Source organism: Semicossyphus pulcher, unplaced genomic scaffold (assembly GCF_022749685.1).
Source record: "Semicossyphus pulcher isolate SPU_LCO1_2020_fin unplaced genomic scaffold, fSemPul1.0.p SCAF_2, whole genome shotgun sequence".
Lineage (NCBI taxonomy): Eukaryota > Metazoa > Chordata > Actinopteri > Labriformes > Labridae > Semicossyphus > Semicossyphus pulcher.
The window spans coordinates 30128860-30148050 of NW_027211693.1; the positions used below are offsets into that span (position 1 = coordinate 30128860).

At 41.9% G+C, this 19191-nt stretch overlaps 1 protein-coding gene across 1 annotated transcript; it reads left to right on the plus strand.

Annotated features, from left to right (window-relative positions):
- Window positions 1–548: 548 nt before the first annotated feature.
- nocta (nocturnin a) lies at window positions 549–17159 on the plus strand. Its single transcript, XM_069669871.1, has 3 exons — window positions 549–916; window positions 13779–14060; window positions 15146–17159. The coding sequence occupies exons 1-3, from the start codon at window positions 694–696 to the stop codon at window positions 16000–16002; spliced, it is 1362 nt and encodes a 453-aa protein (XP_069525972.1). The 5' UTR covers window positions 549–693; the 3' UTR covers window positions 16003–17159.
- Window positions 17160–19191: the final 2032 nt, after the last annotated feature.

Genomic DNA, 19191 nt, shown 5'->3' on the forward strand with positions numbered 1-19191 from the left:
AATAAATATAACTAATATGAACAATTAAGTATTCATAATAAATATACAGCATGAATAAAATATTTAAATGGACAAATTCAGGGGAGGTGATGTAATTTGAGAACACTTACGTAGACGGCACATGTTGGGACGTGCTATTAACGTCAGAATCGTCATTCCTGTCAAATAGGCGCACTGAACGCTGATTGGCTTATTTATGGAAAGTTAACGCCTATTTCTCGCCTGTCCTTGCCCCTTTGGTAGAAGTGTCACTGCGGGTCGAAACATTTTTGACATGAGGGGGGTCACGAAATGTACCTTTTTAAAAAGAAGACTTTTATCAGTTTGTACGAAAGAATTTAACCGACGGATACTTAAAGAACGGCATTTTATTTTATCATTTAAGAATACAATCATTGTTAACGTAAGTAATTGCCCTCGGTAAAGAAATGTGGATTAGCCCATCCTTGGTCCACCCCTCCGTAGCCGGTCTTCTGTGACACGCTAGAAAAATGATGTAACTTTTGCCGGCTTTCAATTACCTTCAAAAGTACAAAGAGAAACGGAAGTATATCCGGTCGAACCGCGTGAAGGGGGAACATTCTCAAGCTTTTGTTCGGTGAATGGTTCGGTGTCGGTGGTGTAGGTGAAAAGAAAGCGGAACACTGCCGGCAACTTATAGTCGTTTCTCCGTTAGACTCCCTACAGTAAATAATGAACCCGGCTCGGCGCTGCTCGGCGTTTTTGGGCCAGCTGTGTGTGTCCTCGCTTGGAGGACCGGCAGGCAGAAAACCGTTTTCACCGGTCGCAGTGTCAGCCCCGGCGGGAACACGGTGCTGTCACCCCGGTGGAGCAGGGGGAGTCAGCGGAGGGGGAGTCAATCGGACAGGTGCCCAGCTGAAACCGAGCGGGGCGTCCAGCACCGGGACAGCACAAGGTAGGCATACTGTACAGCATTTTACACAGTGTCCACACTTTAACTAATTCTCTCAACCAAACTACGTTCAAAAAATGACTGTTTAAAGCGGAACTACTCCAGTCATCAGTATCTGACGTGTCATCCTCCATGGCTCAAAATATGTTGTCTATGCGGTTATGCTATTATTCGTCACATAGTATCATCTATGAATCAGTCAAATGCTATTTTTATTACATTTAACACGCTTTTAGTTTAAATTTGGGGGATTTAACTGTGAAATACTATAAAAAAAGCTTACGCCTCCTTATGAGGTTTTGGCACTAATGACTGAAAATTCAGTTTTGGTGATGTGCCTTTTTTATACTGACATTATAAACTTTTCACTTCACTTCAAATATCATATTCGTTGATATTATTCATTCTTGAAAAATGAATTCACTTTTTAAATACAAAAAAACAGATGACTATAAAAAGAATACAAGACTATGGAATAGACAAAGACAAATGTATTATCTAAATAAGTTGAATTATAATAGTAATGGTAATATCTATATATCTATGTTTTTTTTTTATTGGCAGAAGTTAAACTAAACAATGCAGGGGTTATTGTTCAATATAAAGGTGTATATATAACTTTTGGATTTATATAAATTTTGTCATGCAATCACAACAGTGCGGTCCACATTTGCTTGACATTTTGTGCAGTCAAAGTAGAGGAATAAAAAATCAGCCTATAAGTAGAAAAATCAAATCTTTGCATGTAAACTATTGATTAGTAATCCAACATTGTAGTTGAGATTCGACACAGTATCCCAAAAGGTGATACTTTGATGATACTCTGGTGTGTTTATATTTTCTCGCCTGATTAAAGTTTATGGACTTATCTTAAACTACTACAAGTAAAAACAAATAAAAAAAGCTAAAATTACTTTTAAAAGGGTTTACAAAAAATACCTCTAAAGCAAAATGTTGCTAAATGCTGAAGTTAGAGCAGGTAAATAGACAGAATGTCCCAGCACAGGACATAATGTTAAGATCATTTTTTGCGTGATTAACTGTTCATCTTTCGAACTGTATGAGCTGAAATCTAAATGTACTGCAGATAATTTTATTAAACCAAAAACTTCCAGCGTAAGTTTTTGGATTTTTGTTTTAAATGCCAACGTAGAAGCATTTTCTTAAAGTGAAGCTTCCTTATCTACCACCAAGTGGTATTTCAGGGGGAAAATACACTGCAACAAGATTACACTAAGATTTTTGTATAAACACAGAATAAACTGTCAAATGATTTTATTTTCCATGACAGGTTTACTTTGTTGAAGTAAGAAAGTCAAACTTTGTGTAACGTCGCATCTGAAAAAGTCTTAACTTGTCTGTCCAAGAGCTCACAATGTCACTGCCATCTTCACTCAAGGGCCTCTTACTTTCTGTTGACCATGACGGGTTTTCATGGGACGATGACGCTCTGCTCAGTTTTTGCAAAGGTCTTTTGTGTGTTTTTAAAGCACTTTAATGACCTTTTCTCTTCCATGTCGGCTAATAATGTTCGGACAGACACTTCATGGATGTTTAAAATTGTAGATGCTCACATACTAAATAAATCAGAGCGTCATTAATTAATTAAACTTGTAACTTTAGCCCTCTTTGCCACTTTTGCCCTCCGATCAGTCTGTCCTGTTCCTGCGGGTGAAACTTTCCCTCTCATCTCTTCATTCATGTTGGCTTCAGTTCTATTTATTCTCTTTAAAGCTGTGATACAGGATGTTCTGCTGTATCTCTGTGTAGTAATCTGTTGCAGCAGTTTCTTTCCTGCCCCTGTAACCCATGACACTGCACTTCTTATCTCATGCGCTCAGTGCTCTAATTAACTAGCTGACAAATAGGCCGATCAGACTGAGGGGACAAGAGCTCAACGTGGTGCAGCGATGTTAAAGCCCAGGATCTGCTTGCTTTAAATAGAAGGAAGGTCTTCTGCAGATCAGTACAGCTTTATTTTGAACAAGCTTTCATTACAAAGGTATTATTTCCATCAAGGGATCAAATCTGTGTAGCAAATACAAATCCTTTCTTTATCCTGTCTTTTCATTCTTAATTAATCGAGTCTTTGTAAAACAATAACTATAATCTGAGAAAACACAAATCCTTTCAAATCCCATTTCAATTAATTTAACCTTTTGGGCTTCTTCAACTAACAGATTTTAGATCTGTGACGACCCTTTATCAGCTAACTCTGCAAAAACACTGTCTACCATTATTGAAATTTAGTTGAATCCGCTTTCCATAAGCACAGACATTTTCAGGGAACTACTTTTATTGTTTAAGTCATGCCCCAATCATTTTTAACTTTATGATTTTACTAGTTTAAAAAAAATGTGGTCAGCTGGAGATATAAAGTTAGCAGCAGCTCAGCTTGCAGCCCCCAAAGCCATGTGGAAGGGCGTTCCAGAAACACTGATATGTAACATAACTGTTTTATTTAGTCCCTTTTACCGCCTCTGTTGTTTTTCGAGAGGAGGAGGCCTCTGCGGATAATTCGGCTCCAGGTTAAAATGTCATGAAAGTTGACACATGGGGAATTCTTACCTAAAAGCGAGCTAATCACCAACATTTAAGCTAGCTGCAGCTCTGCTCCTAGGCCCCCTTGCACTTCCCAATTTAATCAGATGTCTACGGTTGGATCCTTTTGTCACGGTTGTAACTCTTGATTTTCCTCACTGAAGGTCGCTTAACTTTTTAGACTGTTTGCCTTCATCTGAGTGTCGAGTTTGTTTGTTTTTCTTTGGATTGTCACTTATTTTTGAAGTTTCATCTGTAGTCATCCATCTTTTCTTTGTTTGTTCAGCCATAGTCCGGAAAAGCAGCCGCTTAGCTCTGCCCACCCTCTCTGGCAGACCAACCACTGCTGGCTGATGGAAAACGCGTCACTAACTGGGCGCCGCTTGTGATTTTTCCGTGCATGTCGCCACAGACACCCAGTCTGTAATAATACTATACACTGCAAATGCAAAGGCTTTCATCAGTGGGCCATAGGCTCGATCACCATTGTGTTACCTCATTCAGCGATCAATAGTGACTTAACAGACATTTATTTACATGAAAATCATCCAGATTATTACTTTAAATACTAAGTGGTGTTGGTGCCTAAACCAAACCAAACCAAACTGTGGCTGTTTCACAACAGTAACCACTCTTTGATTAAGGCACCTAAAGTATTTGGTTCAAGTTTAGAAAAGATTATGTTTTGTGTTAAAATATTAAGTCAGTTGGATACTCACACAACCAATTGTCTCCTGAGTGAAAAGTGTTTGACATATTGGCTTTCCCAGCCAATCACAGGACAGAATAGTCCGACTAGGCTGTACTCAATGGCCGTATATAAAGAACAGCTTCTTGTGTTGGTCTGAAGCAGATATTCACGGTGATGGAAAGTTCAATGACTGTAGTGTTAGTTATGTCTCCTCTCGCCGTTCCTCCTCTACTCTGCTACTCGAGAACAGAACGCTGCAGGAGCCCCATTTTTCAACAGAGCTGTCAATCATGAGGTCACACCCCCTTTTTATAGCATCAAATAACTACTTAAAAGTAAACTTTGGACGTAAATCAGCATGATAAGAACTAACTATAATGACAGAAACCATGTTCGAGAAAAATGTATTTGACGTGTATTTTGATTTTATAGTTTGACTCATGTCCCATCTGTTAGCATGGAGGAGGCGGGCTTTATGACCTATACTGCAGTCAGTCAGCAGGGGGCGATAGAGAGGGTTTGGCTTCACTTTCAGGGAGCTGTCATGTCGTCCAGCTTTTTATACAGTCTGTGGTTTTAATCAACAGATCTCACTATTGAGCTTTCCAACCATGAGATCCATGTTTACACTGGAGCCCCTCCGCAGGATAAAAAACTGCTCTTTTTTTATGGTTATTTTCTTGTTAATTAATTAATTATTCTACTTTTGACAATATTTCCACATCCTGTTATCGACTGTCTTAAAGCCTGAGCTGATTGAAACAGGCAGTCGGTAACCAGGGCTGATCTATTTTCAGTATTGTCACAAGGAAGCAGGTCAGGCCTCTATTTTCATGCTCGTGGTCAGGCCACGCCTGCACACACTCACGCACAGACATACTAATACACTTTCACAGTTCGTGTCAGCAGCAGAATGCCTCAAATCAGAGGCTTAAAAAGTTTCAGTGTTTGAGGGATTAAACTCTTAATCTGGAGCCACACAGATCTTTATTGGCCTCGTCTGTAATGGGATTGTTGAGTTACGTAACCTGTGAGCACAGAAGAGACGGGTCAAAGGAGCATGTACACTGTGAGCCAGGCCTTTATTAGCTTCCAGTCAAACATTTAATCATACAATCAGGGCTCAGGGCCTTTATTAATGAGATTCCCAGCTGTGGATAAGTGTTTAAAGATAAAATGGAAATGTAATGCCCATTTTATTAAATATCAAATTCATCCAAGCAGTGAGTTTTTTTAGGGTGTTTTAAACAGGCAGACAACTAATTATTGGTCTTTATTTATAAAACACATAAAAAAAAAAAAAAATTGAGTTAAACTATAACAGCCAGGTAATATGGCACAATAGGATCACAATAATGTATAATATGTAAATATATATAATTTATAATGAGGCCAGTGACGAGTATCCTAATGATGACAGAAGCCTAAAAAGCAGGCAGTTAGATAATTAACAAGCACTAAAGATGTCTTTCACATGTTTTACTTTTTTTTAAAGTAAGGATAATTAACAGGAAAAAACTGAATAAAGCCGTTTCAAGTTAAAAATCTGTGTTTCACAGTCGCTCTTTGGCAGTGCTTCTGGGACTGTGAGCAAGGCTGCAGCAAAACTTCTTCTTACTTGGTTTCCTTCTTCCAGACGTCTGATGACTTAAACCCTCAATAGGTCATTTTTATTGTCAAAAATGACAGAGAAAACAAGCATTTGCTTTTCTTGAGGTTGTGCCTTTACATGTACGATAGAAGCATGAACAATGACAAAAGAACACGAGGAGTCACACATCGACTTAAAGATACTCTGCGGCACTGTGAATTAAAGATACTCTGCGGCACTGTGAACTAAATAGACAATTGTCCTACACAATATAAATAAATGTTTACGTAAATAGCCAGTGGTTGTCAGACTTTCTAATGACCAAAGACAGAGGCCCTTAGCACACCTGGTATTAACATGTGGTTTTCGTGATTGGATCACAAGTAGTCAGCTCTAAGCACTAGCGTTCACTCTTTGCATTTCAATGCGTCTCCAAATGCGTCTTCAGTGACCACTTGTGATCGGATCTCACTTTCCCGCTCTGATGCAAATGAACACGGAGCCTCGCTCACCTTAATAAGACTTTAAAAACATCAAACAAACAGCTGTGATGAGAGCTGAGACTCGCAGCGCAGAGAGGGGAGAGCTGCTGCGCGCGAGCACAGAGCTCTGTGTTTATCAGTGAAATATATGAAGTACACAGCACATGGACATATGACAGCATGTGGAGAGGAGTTTATACTTTATAGTATCTGTACGCCGAAATACAGACAGATCGCGACGTTATTGAGTCAGGTACAGAGCATGAGAAACACACAGATCTATGCCCTCACTGCGCTGCATTGTTAAACTCTGATAACTACTAGAAAACATCAAACTAGCTGTGTGTACAGCCTTAAAATCAAAATCTGTCACATGTAGATATAAATAGGACACTTCTGGGATACAACAGATAATCTGTAAGTGGTCAACTTTAAGGTTTTAGTAATGAGTATCAGAGATGGTTGTCAGTATCATCCTCTAAACCTCCTGTAAGTGAGTCTAAGATCAGCAGATCCACACAGCTCACATACAGGACAACCCTTCATTCGTTTTTCGCCCTGGATCACTTAATCTAATATGTTGCTCTGGTAATTCAGTCATGTGGTGACCTGGAATTTGATCTCAGTCAGTGTAAGCAGCACCACTCAGTGTGTCATTACAGTGAGAGAGGGTGGAGGAGGGTATCGTCGAAAGAATTGTTCAATAGTTAACAAGAAGACCCCTCCAGTTGGAATGATATCTTGTTGGTTCAGACTTTCCTAGTCGACAGGAAGTCGCGCAGAAACTTTACATTAATTATCTTCTTGCATGTTGTTTTTTTGCTCGCTGGAATTTGTAATATTGAACTAGGTTGAAACAGGGTGGGAATCACTGGGTAACTCGAGATAGGGTAGGTGCTACGTTGTTCACGATAACGATAATATCACAATACGGCGATTGATGGTTAAGAGCCCCCTCACCTTTCTTGGTGCTCCAGCCTCTGGCGTTAACCCTGAGAGAAAGTAATGTTTTAGTGGTTTTAGTGAACGTTCTGGTGCAGCAACAAATCCTTAATAAGAGCTTTCAGTCATCGTTTGGAAACAACATGAAGTAGGAAATAGACTGAGGAGCATGTGAATGCATCAGTTTACACACCGAGGCTGTGTCCCAACAGGCCTTTACCCGTGCAGACGTGTTGACTTGTTACGGCAGGAGGAGCACAGGTGGAAGAAATTAATTGTGGTAATTGAGGTGTTCCAGAAAGTTATTTCAGAGAACCAGCATTAATTATATGACTTTGTGTACTTCACTTGTTATGTAAAATGTCTGCGGGGAAAAATACTCTCACCGCAGTATTTCTAAGTAGCCAGGGGCCTCACACATTATTCCCAGTAATTGGCAGCAGTGACTAAGTGTTTAAGAGCACACAGGGACACACCTGCTTAATGAGGGTAACCTCATTAACTGCAACACCCAGAGATGGCTCCTGGCCCCACACTGCAAGCTTTTCTTTTGCTTTTATTTCACAGGACGAAATGGAAACAATAGATTAAATAACACTAAAGAAAAAGCATGATCATAAAGACAAGAAGGAGCTGAAGGACTAACACTCAGTCATTACATTCAGACGAAGTATGAAAGTATGTAATAATTTTGACCCAACTAATGTTACAAAATTCACCAATGATCCCAATTCTACTGAAAGTATTCATTCAGCCTTTGGAGGCCATGGCAAAGTTCAATATATTATTTTAAACTGTTTTCTTATTACTGATACTTTCAGCTCTGAGATCATTGGTTCCTACCAGAGACTGTATAAAAAGATGGCCGACATGACCGCTCCCTCAAAGTGAAGCCAAACCCTCTCTGTCGCCCCCTGCTGACTGGCTGCAGTATAGCTCATAAAGCCCGCCTCCTCCATGTTAACAGATGGGACATGAGTCAAACTATAAAATCAAAATACATTTTTCTCAAACATGGTTTCTGTCAGTATAGTTTCTTCTTATCATGCTGATTTACGTCCAAATGTTCATTTTTCTGACATGGTACTTTTAATGAGAAAATAGCGCATTTATTGGGGACTACTTTCAGCGTTGTATTAATCCTCATGAGGGGCTGTAGTGAGTGTTTGAGGCAGAAAGACTTTCTTTGGAGTCAAGTTAAACTATAAATGGTCTTTATGCTCTCAGGCACAGAGGAAGAACATACTGTATATCAGGGGTTCTCAAACTTTTTGGGGCCAGGGACCCCTTACAGGGGAGAACATTTCCCAAGGACCCCCTTCATAATAGTAACACCCATTAAGCATATGCTTACTACCATTTGCACTCTTAGATGCCATTAGAACTATTTGTATTGTGAAACTTATCAATCTAAATTCTTCAGACCTGTGTCATAGTGATAAACAGAAAAACATTTCAATCTGAATCATGTTAGTATCACGTGTATATTTTAAAACTGAGGCTCGTTTTAGTCAAACTGCTTGTGGACTCAACTCGACAGCATTTATACTTTTCAAGTGATCTTAAAGCTTTCAGAAGATTAACAGCAGCAAGACAGCAGCAGGAGCGGTTCACTGCGACCTGAGTGAGTTGAGTGATTCATGACGTGATGTGTCACAATCATCAGTTTCTATTGGTCCAAACGTGGGCGGGAGTAATGGACACAATATGCTAGTTTCATTGGCACAAATGGTCCTCATCTGTAGACATGCAGTTTTAATGATATAGCACAATTATATAATTTTTTATAAATGTATTATAATTATTTCGCGGACACCCAGGCTATGGTTCGTGGACCCCCAGGGGTCCTAGAACCCCACTTTGAGAACCGCTGCTGTATATATCAGGCTGTGACACTCAACCTAAACCACTTAAATTAATTAATGTATCCACTATAGTGTAAGTGTATATATATTCAACCAGAACTGTCCCGTGTATGAACGGCATCTTAGAACATGTGGTGACTATAGAATGAACACACAGTTCATTGTTGACTGTCATTCCAGTTTCCTCTCTGGACTGCCTACGTTTGCAGAGCTCCCCTTCCCTTTGTGTGTGTGTGTGTGTCAGCGCGCGTGTGTGTGTGTGTGTGAGGAGAGGGACAGCATTCTTGAATGGCCCAGTCAGTAGTGATGAGTCCCCTCCTTCATGTTGCTGCCATGCGAGTCTCCACGTCCTCCCAAACCTCCGTCCAGCAGACAGAGTGCTCCGCCTGATTCCAGCTCTGCAGAGACACTGAAGGCAGACGAGAGACGGAATACTGAGAGGACGACGGGAAGGCGTTGTGTGGAAGAACTGTGTGTCCGTGTGTTTGTATGAGGATTTCCTTTATCCATTTTGTTCCATGTAAGTATCTGTTGGTGCTGTATGTTTGTACAACAGTTAAATCAAATCTGTTACGAAGGAGTGTGGGAGTTTGTTTTGGCATTTTTAAATAAGATAAAATTGTTTGCCAATTTGTTAGACAATAAAAAAAGGATCATTTAAATTGACATTGTGTAAATTGAGCTGGTAGTGTCAGTGATGTCATATGGAAGTGCTAAAAGCTGCAGTTCCTCGACTGTCCACTAGAGGTTGGCTCCAGAATCCAAGAAAAAACGATTTGGACCCATTTGAGAACCTCAACTTTACAGCAGATTTAAAGATGTTTACGACCTCTCGCTCTCATTGGGCGAGCGAGCGGCGAGTCTGCTTCTTCTTTAGTCAGGAAAATAAACAGCTGCAGTCCGTCTGCACCACAAACGATTCTCCTCTGTGGGAAACATGAAGTTAAACTAGCTCATTCACCAGCTCATGAATCAGACACAGACTGTTTAGCTTTGATAACATGGTGTTTGCCAACCCCTCGCTCCTCTCCAGCTCCACCCTCTCATCCAAGTATGGTCACTTTTGTCTCTGGAAAACCAACATTCCAACCAAATTCCAAACTCGAGGCTTCACTTACCCAGTCGAGAAGCCAATGGGTGACGTCACGGTGGCTAGGTCCATTATTTATACAGTCTGTTTTTTTAAGAGGTTTTAGCCAAGCTCGTGTGTTGACTGTAGTTTTGTTGGTTGACAGTTTGACGGAAATATCTTAGAACAGATGAAACGTATGTCATAAATACAGTCACATGTATCACTCACTTTACATTTTTGCCCTATATAAACAAAGGCAGCGTGCAGTTAATCACTTCGTCTGACACCTACCCCCCCACCAGCAGTTTCAGGCATTAAAATAACTATATAGAAATAATCAGTCTTGTCGCTGATGGTCTGGTTTGCTTTTGTAAGTCATGTAGAGTCATCAGAATTAATTTCAGTCTGTTTCATAACCAGCAAACTCCTCACAGGAAATTTAACTAACTAACGTACCACTTCCTGCCAAACTTTTCTGGGTAAATTGTAAACATAGGTTCTGCGTACTTCGTCAGGAGGAGCTGATGACAGCGGTGAAAGGCATGAAGGAAAAATACAGAGTAAAGAAGGATGGATTGCAGCCTTCTGAGTATCTTTATTGGAGTCAAACTGGAGAAAATTTCAGCTCAAAGATTCTGTCTGCTGTCCGAACACAGAGGCAGAGCAGCCGTGGCTCAGGAGGCGGAGCTTGTAGTAATAGAAAGGTATGTTCATGAGGAATAGTTGGGCATCGCTGTCAGTCCTCTTGGATTTTATGGAGTATTTTGTGTCCCACAGATTAAATTCTGTTTCCGAGGTATTTTTTCTTCAGCCAAAAGCAGAACAGGCAGCAGGGAATAGTGCACGCTGACTCAAAATCAGATTAATGTTAATGTGCCACCGACAAAGGCGCTCTGTGTTTCACTCTTCCTGTGTGTGTGTGTAAACCCACACCAGATAGCCCTGCCATCCACACCTGTTGGACAATATGCAAATGTTTGTCAAAATCTCACCCACTTACTCAATTAGTGAGGCAACATCCTTATCCACCTCACACACACACACACACACACACACACACACACACACACACACACACACACACACACACACACACACACTACCTATCTACCTGACCTTGTAGCTCACAACGTCTCCCACTCTCTCTCCCGTCTCTCTCTCCCGTCTCTCTTTCTCTCTATCCATGTCTGAGACAGGCTTACCGTGTCTTCCAGCTCTCTAGAGGTCACTCTGTCATCCAGCGAGGGGGGAGGGAGAGTTAGGAACTGATGATTCAGAGGGAGACAAACGTGCTGGAGGACGAGACGGACAAAGGATGAGTCACAGAGAGAGACAGGGATCCAGCTTTGTGCAGGCAGGGCAGGAGTGAGTGAGAGAGACAGAGAGGTGGATTGTTCGGCTCTTCAGAGGAAACAGGAGAAAGACAGGAGGAGAGCATTGAGCAGACATGGACGGCATGGGTAAGACATGTAATACTACACACGGAACAGTGACTCGAGGTTAAAGGTGAAGGTCTTCCTGTCCAGGAAGGTTCTGCTGTTGAAGCCGTGCAATCAGAGTGACTCAGTTAAAGCAAAGGACGATTGCAAGTATCTAGCAGTAGCAGGGATGGGGGATTATTTGTCAATCATTACCTGAGCTTTGCAGCATTGAAGGACTTCACTTTCACTCCTTGGTTCCACTCCTTTTTCTCATTTGCAGAAGACCTCAGACACGATGCTTTGCAGTGGAAAGTGGGCAGCTATTCAACTAAAACAAACAACAACAAAATGCTAGTCAGGTCAGGATCTTCTCAATTAGTTCGTCCAGGATGTCTCAGGGTGTTTCTGTGATTGTTGCAGCCTTAAAGGCTGATTTCCATCAGCTTTTTTAAAAACGATGTTTGAAGCTTTTGTTCTGTGTAACACATTACACATCCACCGTGACTGTCTGAGCCTCTAGTAGACATTTGAGGAACTGCTATTTCTTGCACTTCCACATTGGCTTCATTTTTCACCAGCGGAGGTGGCTGCTTGGATCATTTTAATCTCTACAGCTGTCTCTTCTCAGGATACAGCAGTCTCTGTACACTCACAGTGAAGAGTGAGCTTCCAATCAGCATTGATTAAAGGGAAATGTGACTTTATATGAGACAAACCTCTGCATGTACTGGACCGTGGACTGTTTGTTCTCTCATGGTCAGCACTCTGGTGCGTGAGTCTCAGCACATTCTGACTAAACATTTGTTCAGACCAAACGACCAAGGCAAGCAGAACAGCTACGCAACCTTTGTCCAGTCGACAGTACTGACTGTTGGCCTGTCTTTTTTTATTTTGGCAGTGAAGTTGTCCAGACTGTCAGTTCAAGGGTTTTCATGTTTCTTATCTTCATACCTGGTAGGGAAAGTGGGTGAGGTCACGCCCCTGGCGAAGGTCGTTCTTCACAGGTGTCACCTGACTTAAAGCCATTGCAAAGAAGCCAGTAGATGCACATTTGCATCCATTACATCCAACGAAGCGAGACATTCGCATGCTTTGTCTCAAAAACCTGTCAGCATCGAGATGCTGCCGACATCCTGACGTTGCTTCAGAAATTGAAAAGAGACTCTATTAAAAAAAATGAGTATTTTAAAAGTTGTTTTCTTTTCTCATTCTGTTCACAGAGTACGAATTATTCTTTTCTTTTTTCTTATTTTTTTTTTTTTTTTACAAATCAGGGTTTTTGGATTCATAGCAGTAAGTAGAAGACAGATTTCAGACATCTGAGACAGAACGATGGCATTTGGTGTCCAACCGAGATATCCTGGTGCTGAGCCGTGCCTGGTTGGGCTAACGGCAAGGGGTTAGCAAACAATCAGTCATCAACTAAGGCTATAGCTGGCTTGGTTAGCAAGTTGCATCCATAGTTCATGCTTACTGCGACAACAGGGATACGAACAACAGGCTCAAACCAAAAAGCAAACAGCAGACTCCTCAGCGTCTTTTTGCACTGTTTGCTGAAAAAGTTTTTTCAGGTCACCTTTGTAGGAAATTGTCAATCAACAGGTAGCTACACAGATTAATCCTTACTGATATAGCTTTATAACTAAGGAGGAAATACTTGATTTCAATATCAGGGGGAACTTTAACTTTTACATTCCTTCCATTGTGAGACATATTGAAGGGTTTGTTGTGATTTGTACAGGCAAAGCTGTTTTCTGTTTGATGTGAGGTCCAGGACATCTGAGCGTTCATTTGACTGGTGCTTTTGACACATTTCATCCCAACAAGTATTGTAATGAGTCCATGTTGCATGTTTGATAGAGTTATCATTACGTGTTTATCCCAAACCCATTCAATAATTTAAAATATTTCACAACCCCATGTGATAAAAGATGTAGATATTCTTTCCTATTAGTTGAACAGTATTCGTCACTGTCTTGGTGATATTGTCTGAAGCGAACACAGCCGTTGGATACCCTGCTTAACCCCATTTACCCCTACTCCTTTTTGCCACCAGTAGAGATGCCCCCTGCTGGCCCTTAGAAAAAATGCTATATTAACACCCCTCTACCATTGTTTCCCTGTGTAAACCGAGAGTCTACATCCACTTCTAATATACAGTCTATGGCCTGGCATGCAGCAGCTTACAGAGGCTGATGCAACCAAACACAAAGCACCTTTAATGACCACACACATCTCTCCTTTGTTTCCTCTCTGTTAGTTTGTCCAATGGGCGGCAGCAGCAGCAGCAGGTTGTTTGGCACGTTGGCCCAGTCACTGAACAGCGCCCCCTTGGCCCAACCAGACCTGTACCCAGAGGAGAACCCAGACCAGGACCTGGCTGAGATCGACCCGGACCAGCTGCTCAGAGAGTGTGAGGAGGCCCTGCAGAGTCGCCCGGCCCGTCCACACCGGGATCTGGTCTTTCCCAGCGGCTCAGCGCTCCGCCGCTACAAGCACAACCCCTCCATACGGGTCATGCAGTGGAATATACTTGCGCAAGGTAGAGACTTTTCTTTCTTCACACGTCGTCCATGTTCCTCTCATCACACTCAGGTTGGAAAGCTTAGACTGCTGGTTAAACCCTGGTTAAACGCAGGAATCTGACAAATCATTATCATTCCACTGCTTCCCAAATGACAAGCAACAACCTAGAGTGAAAACAGGCCATATTCCAAGATATAACAACATACTTGATAACCCTTATGTACCATTAGACAAAAGCTAACCGCAGCATTCGAGAGATGGAATTTTGTACAAACATGCACGGTCTCCAGACGAGGGCACCTGCTGATATTCGTGATCCTCTGACTGGTTTTAAGTGGAGTATCTTGACAGCCCTGGAATAGATAGCCATCAGCTGTGGCTCAGACAGGAATGTTCTGCTTTAAGATAAACTGGAGTAACTTTGGTAACTTTATTAAACTCTTCCTTCCAGGCCATCATCAGGTTTGATTTGTCCAATATTTGGTTTATGAATAAATATTCCCCTCACCTTCAGCTCGAGTTCCTGTTTAGTTCTACTCAGCTGATGTTTGTATGCTAATCGGTTAATTAAGACGTTTTTAGTAAATTAAGTTCAAAGCATCACTGTGTCGAAAAAGAGCTTTACAGAGCTGCTACCATGACTGCAATCTCCAAGTTCACAGAGCCAATGACGGCAACCGGCCAGTATTTGTGGTTTTCCAGTGTAATTAATATAATAAATTAAAATAAAGGACAAGGATGGATTTGGCTTTGATATTCCTGATCCCTGCTCTTGTTTTTGTTAACAGTCCAGCCGGCAGCTGTACATTCAGTACTGGAGTTTCTAAACAGACTCGTATGCAGATATCTTTATAGATAAAAGCCTAATTCACACTAGCAGAAGAGCCAATACGTTCTGCCTTCTTTGGCTCTCTACATGGGCTGTTTTCTGACATCCAACCAAACCTCACTACACTCAGTGATCCTCAGACCTCAAACACAAACCCAAACACTTCTGACAACAAAGATCTTCTCCTGAGCCTACAGATATCTGTTTTCATACAAAGATATCTGTTAATAATGATGACCATGGCTGTATTCTCCCTCTCTCTTTGGTTCCAGCTCTCGGCGAGGGAAAGGACGGGTTCATCCGCTGTCCACTGGACGCTCTCAACTGGCAGGAAAGGAAGTACCTGATCCTGGAGGAGATCCTCACCTACCGCCCCGACATCCTGTGTCTACAGGAAGTGGACCACTACTACGACACTTTCCAGCCAATCATGGCCAGCCTGGGTTACCACGGCACCTTCCTGGCCAAACCCTGGTCTCCCTGTCTCGACGTAGAGCAGAATAACGGTCCTGACGGCTGCGCTCTGTTTTATCGACGCTCACGCTTCTCTCTGCAGTCCACAGCTCACCTGCGGCTGTCCGCCATGATGCTGCCCACCAACCAGGTAGCCATCGTTCAGACGCTGAGCTGCCGGGTAACGGGCCGGCGGCTGTGCGTGGCCGTCACTCACCTGAAAGCTCGTAGCGGCTGGGAGAGGCTGCGGAGCGCGCAGGGTGCCGACCTCCTGCAGAGTCTACGCAGCATCACTTCCCGAGGCGACAGTGAGGCGGAGCCAGGCTCCGTCCCTCTGGTGGTGTGCGGGGACTTTAACGCTGAGCCCTCAGAGGACGTTTACCGACGCTTCAGCTCCTCCCCCCTCGGCCTGAACTCTGCATACAAGCTGCTGAGCTCCGACGGACAGACAGAACCCGCCTACACCACGTGGAAGATCCGCCCCTCTGGAGAGAGCTGCAGCACTCTGGACTACATCTGGTATTCCCATGATGCTTTGAGTGTGGAGTGCCTGTTGGACATTCCCACGGAGGAGCAGATCGGCCCAGACCGCCTCCCCTCCTACCACTACCCCTCTGACCATTTATCTCTTCTGTGTGACGTTAGCTTCAGGGAGGAGCCTCATATGTTGATGTAGGCGGCCAATCACAGTGGCCCGGGACCAATTAGAACCTTTACTGTAAACCAGAGGAGGAACCTGAACGTGACATCATTTCCTGCTTTGTGTTGGCCCGCAGAAAGAGGGCGGAGTCAGGGCGGAGCAAGTGAACTATGAGAAATCTTCGACGGACACAAACACTTTCACCTGGTGAAATTACCTACAATGTCACTGCAAAGATACAAAAAAGCACCTGGCGATGCAAATTCAGTTTAAATTATTCCAAGAAAATTGATCAAAGCCTACAAAGAATACCTGGAGGGAAAAGCCTAACATTTGACAGAAATCACTCAAGGTCAAAGGTCAATTTTTTGTCATTACCTCAAGAACTCAAAGACATGTCTAAACAGATACAATGATGAAGTGGTTACATTTTTATACACAAAAGGTCAAAGGTGACATCATAAAACAATCATAAAAAAATCAGCATTGAGGTTCTTGATGTCCTTTGACAGCATAAGAAATGGTCAAACCAAACTCCATTCAAAAAACAAGCATTTTAAATTAGTTTGCTTCTTGTCTTGCAGACAGACCTGACGAAACATGACTTCAGACTTTTTACAAATCAGCATCATGATGTAGTTCTTTCAGCATCCTTTCAGCCTGTTTATTGTCATCAAATCTCAGTAACATCTGTTTATTTTGGCTTCATAGCGCTGTAGTGAGACAGATTTCAGCCCACGTGTGACTTGTTAGATACAGTGAAACTGTCACTCATCGGAGACAGATTGGACAGGCGCTCCACAGCTGAAACAGAGCACCGGTAGTCGGTGACCATCAGAGAAATCCTGGTACTGATCCAAGCTAACAGCTCATCACACTGGGCGCTGGTCAGCCTCAAGGAGCTGGAAGCAGCAGGAGAGTTCATCCAGACACAGTTCATGGAGGAGGAGGGGAGATCAACCGAGATGTGTACTCCTTCAGATGATGTCATGACCCAGAAACAACAACATTTGGTTTCCTGTCATTTCTGGGAGAGTGAATATTTGCAGGTTGTTATAAACCATTGAAAATGATCACAAATTATCCTGTCGTTAAACTCACAAAATTACCACAAGACGATTTTAAAGACAATCCTTACGGGAAAGGGGAACATTATCCAAAGTGAAATGAGACATTTCGCCTTCACTTCTGCTGCTTGTAGTTTTAGCTACATGTTGGGAGGTGGGAGGTGGGAGGTGGGTGGTGGGCGGGGTTTGACGCCTCCTTTTTGCTTCTTTATCTGGACTTCAGCTGAAAAGGCAGCGCAGGGGTTCATCTGAAAACCAACTGCAGTTATTTATTGTTTCCAAAACGCACAGAGGACTTTTATCACTTGATTTTATTAAATTATTCTTTTTATTTCTTTCAGTTAGTTATTATATTATCAACATCTTTTCTTATAGTGTTTTAAAGTATTTTTCTTTCATTGATGGTTCTTCAGTTTGACATTAGTGATCATGACAATGTTGCTGCTGTGACTTCATTTAACACAAGGAGAAATGTTAATAATATATGAAATAAAGTAGTTATTTTTACTCTTGTTGTCCTGTTTGATTTCCTGGTTGGTGCAAAAGACTGTTTTTATCAGCAGCCACTTATACTCTTCAACCTGGCAGCACTTTAAACCATACATTCTGATATATTTTAATATTGATCAATATAGAAAATATACTGATTGTGTTTTTTGCCATTTCATCCAGTGCTTAATTAAGCAGGATTCTTGATTAAACTATTTTCGGTATTTTTCTGTGTATTTTATTACAGATATGTTCTGTAAAATTAGTGTTTTGTTTTTTCTTACAGCGCTCACATCAGAATAAGTAAGCAGAATTATAATATAGCCTATCTAAAGGTAAAATAAGCTTTTACCCAGTTAGGTTGCTCTGTGTATGGGTTGTTCGTGTGAAGTTGGTAGTTTTATGTTCACTATATGAACAATATTATGATTTCTGTTTAAAAGTAGATTCAAAATCCATATTGCTAAAATGAATTTAAAAAGCAGCCTTACAGTCTTAAACACATGGTGGCTGTCAATTTCATCAAAACACACCAACAAGCTCCTTTTTTAAACACTATTTTAATGGATAAAAATAACCTGTTTAAACTTTGCTTTTTCACACGTCAGCAGACTGATTTGCTTTTCTTAACAGGTGTTTCGACCTCAGTGGAAAAAAACACAGACAACAATGAGCTGGAGGAACCTTTTAGTACCTGGGACTAAAGTTCTGCGTACTTTTGGTTGAAACATGGTTTTAGGTTAAAATGTCATATGTAACAATCTGATCTAGAGCTTAAATAGGTGTATCTTATCACCTGTGCACTACATGTCATGGTTAAATGGGATCTACAATATCAAGTATTTTCCTTAAAAAATCTATGAATAAATTCATTATCAATATTCTTTTGTATGTGAATGATTGGAGGACTCTGCTGAAGATCACAAGCTCTGCAGGGAAGAAGAAAGAGACGTCCTCATTATGTTTGTCCTGTAAATAATTGTGGTGCCACCTCATCTGTTTAATATGGACCTAGTTATGCAGCTGTTTTGTTTGTATTGTTATAGAGTGAGGGTGGAGCTGGGGAGGAGCGAGGTGTAGGCAAAATGCATGTTGTGAAAGCTCTACAGTCTGTGCCCGTGGCTGATTCATTAGCTGGCAAATGTGCTACTTCCCACAGAATGAGATTTTATTTGACTCTCATGCCGTGAGCCTAAACAGATACATCAATGTATGACAAACCCTAAACGAGCCAGGTACGGTGAGCACAGACACAGATATACATGTAAACATGTAAAAACTGTGTGTCAGACTTGTTGCACGGTCTGTTAGTCCAATAAAGCGCACAGACAGATTATTTGTCTGATATTTACATGAACAAATCTCCAAAAGGCTCCAACAGCATAAACACGGCCCAGAGGTTACGTTCAGTGGCTGAATTAGCTGAGGGGACACCTAGCAGATAGCTAGTAGCTCCCACCTGTCACTCAAAGAGGCCACGCCCCTAATGATGCATCACTTTAAGTCAGGGGTCTCAAACTCAAGGCCCGCGGGCCACATCCGGCCCCCGATACAACCAATCTGGCCCACGAGACAATATCATATGTGTATCATAACTGGCCCGCCGGTATACAGCACGCACACCGCTGATACAACAAATCCCAGAATGCACTGCAACAGCGGGCTCGCC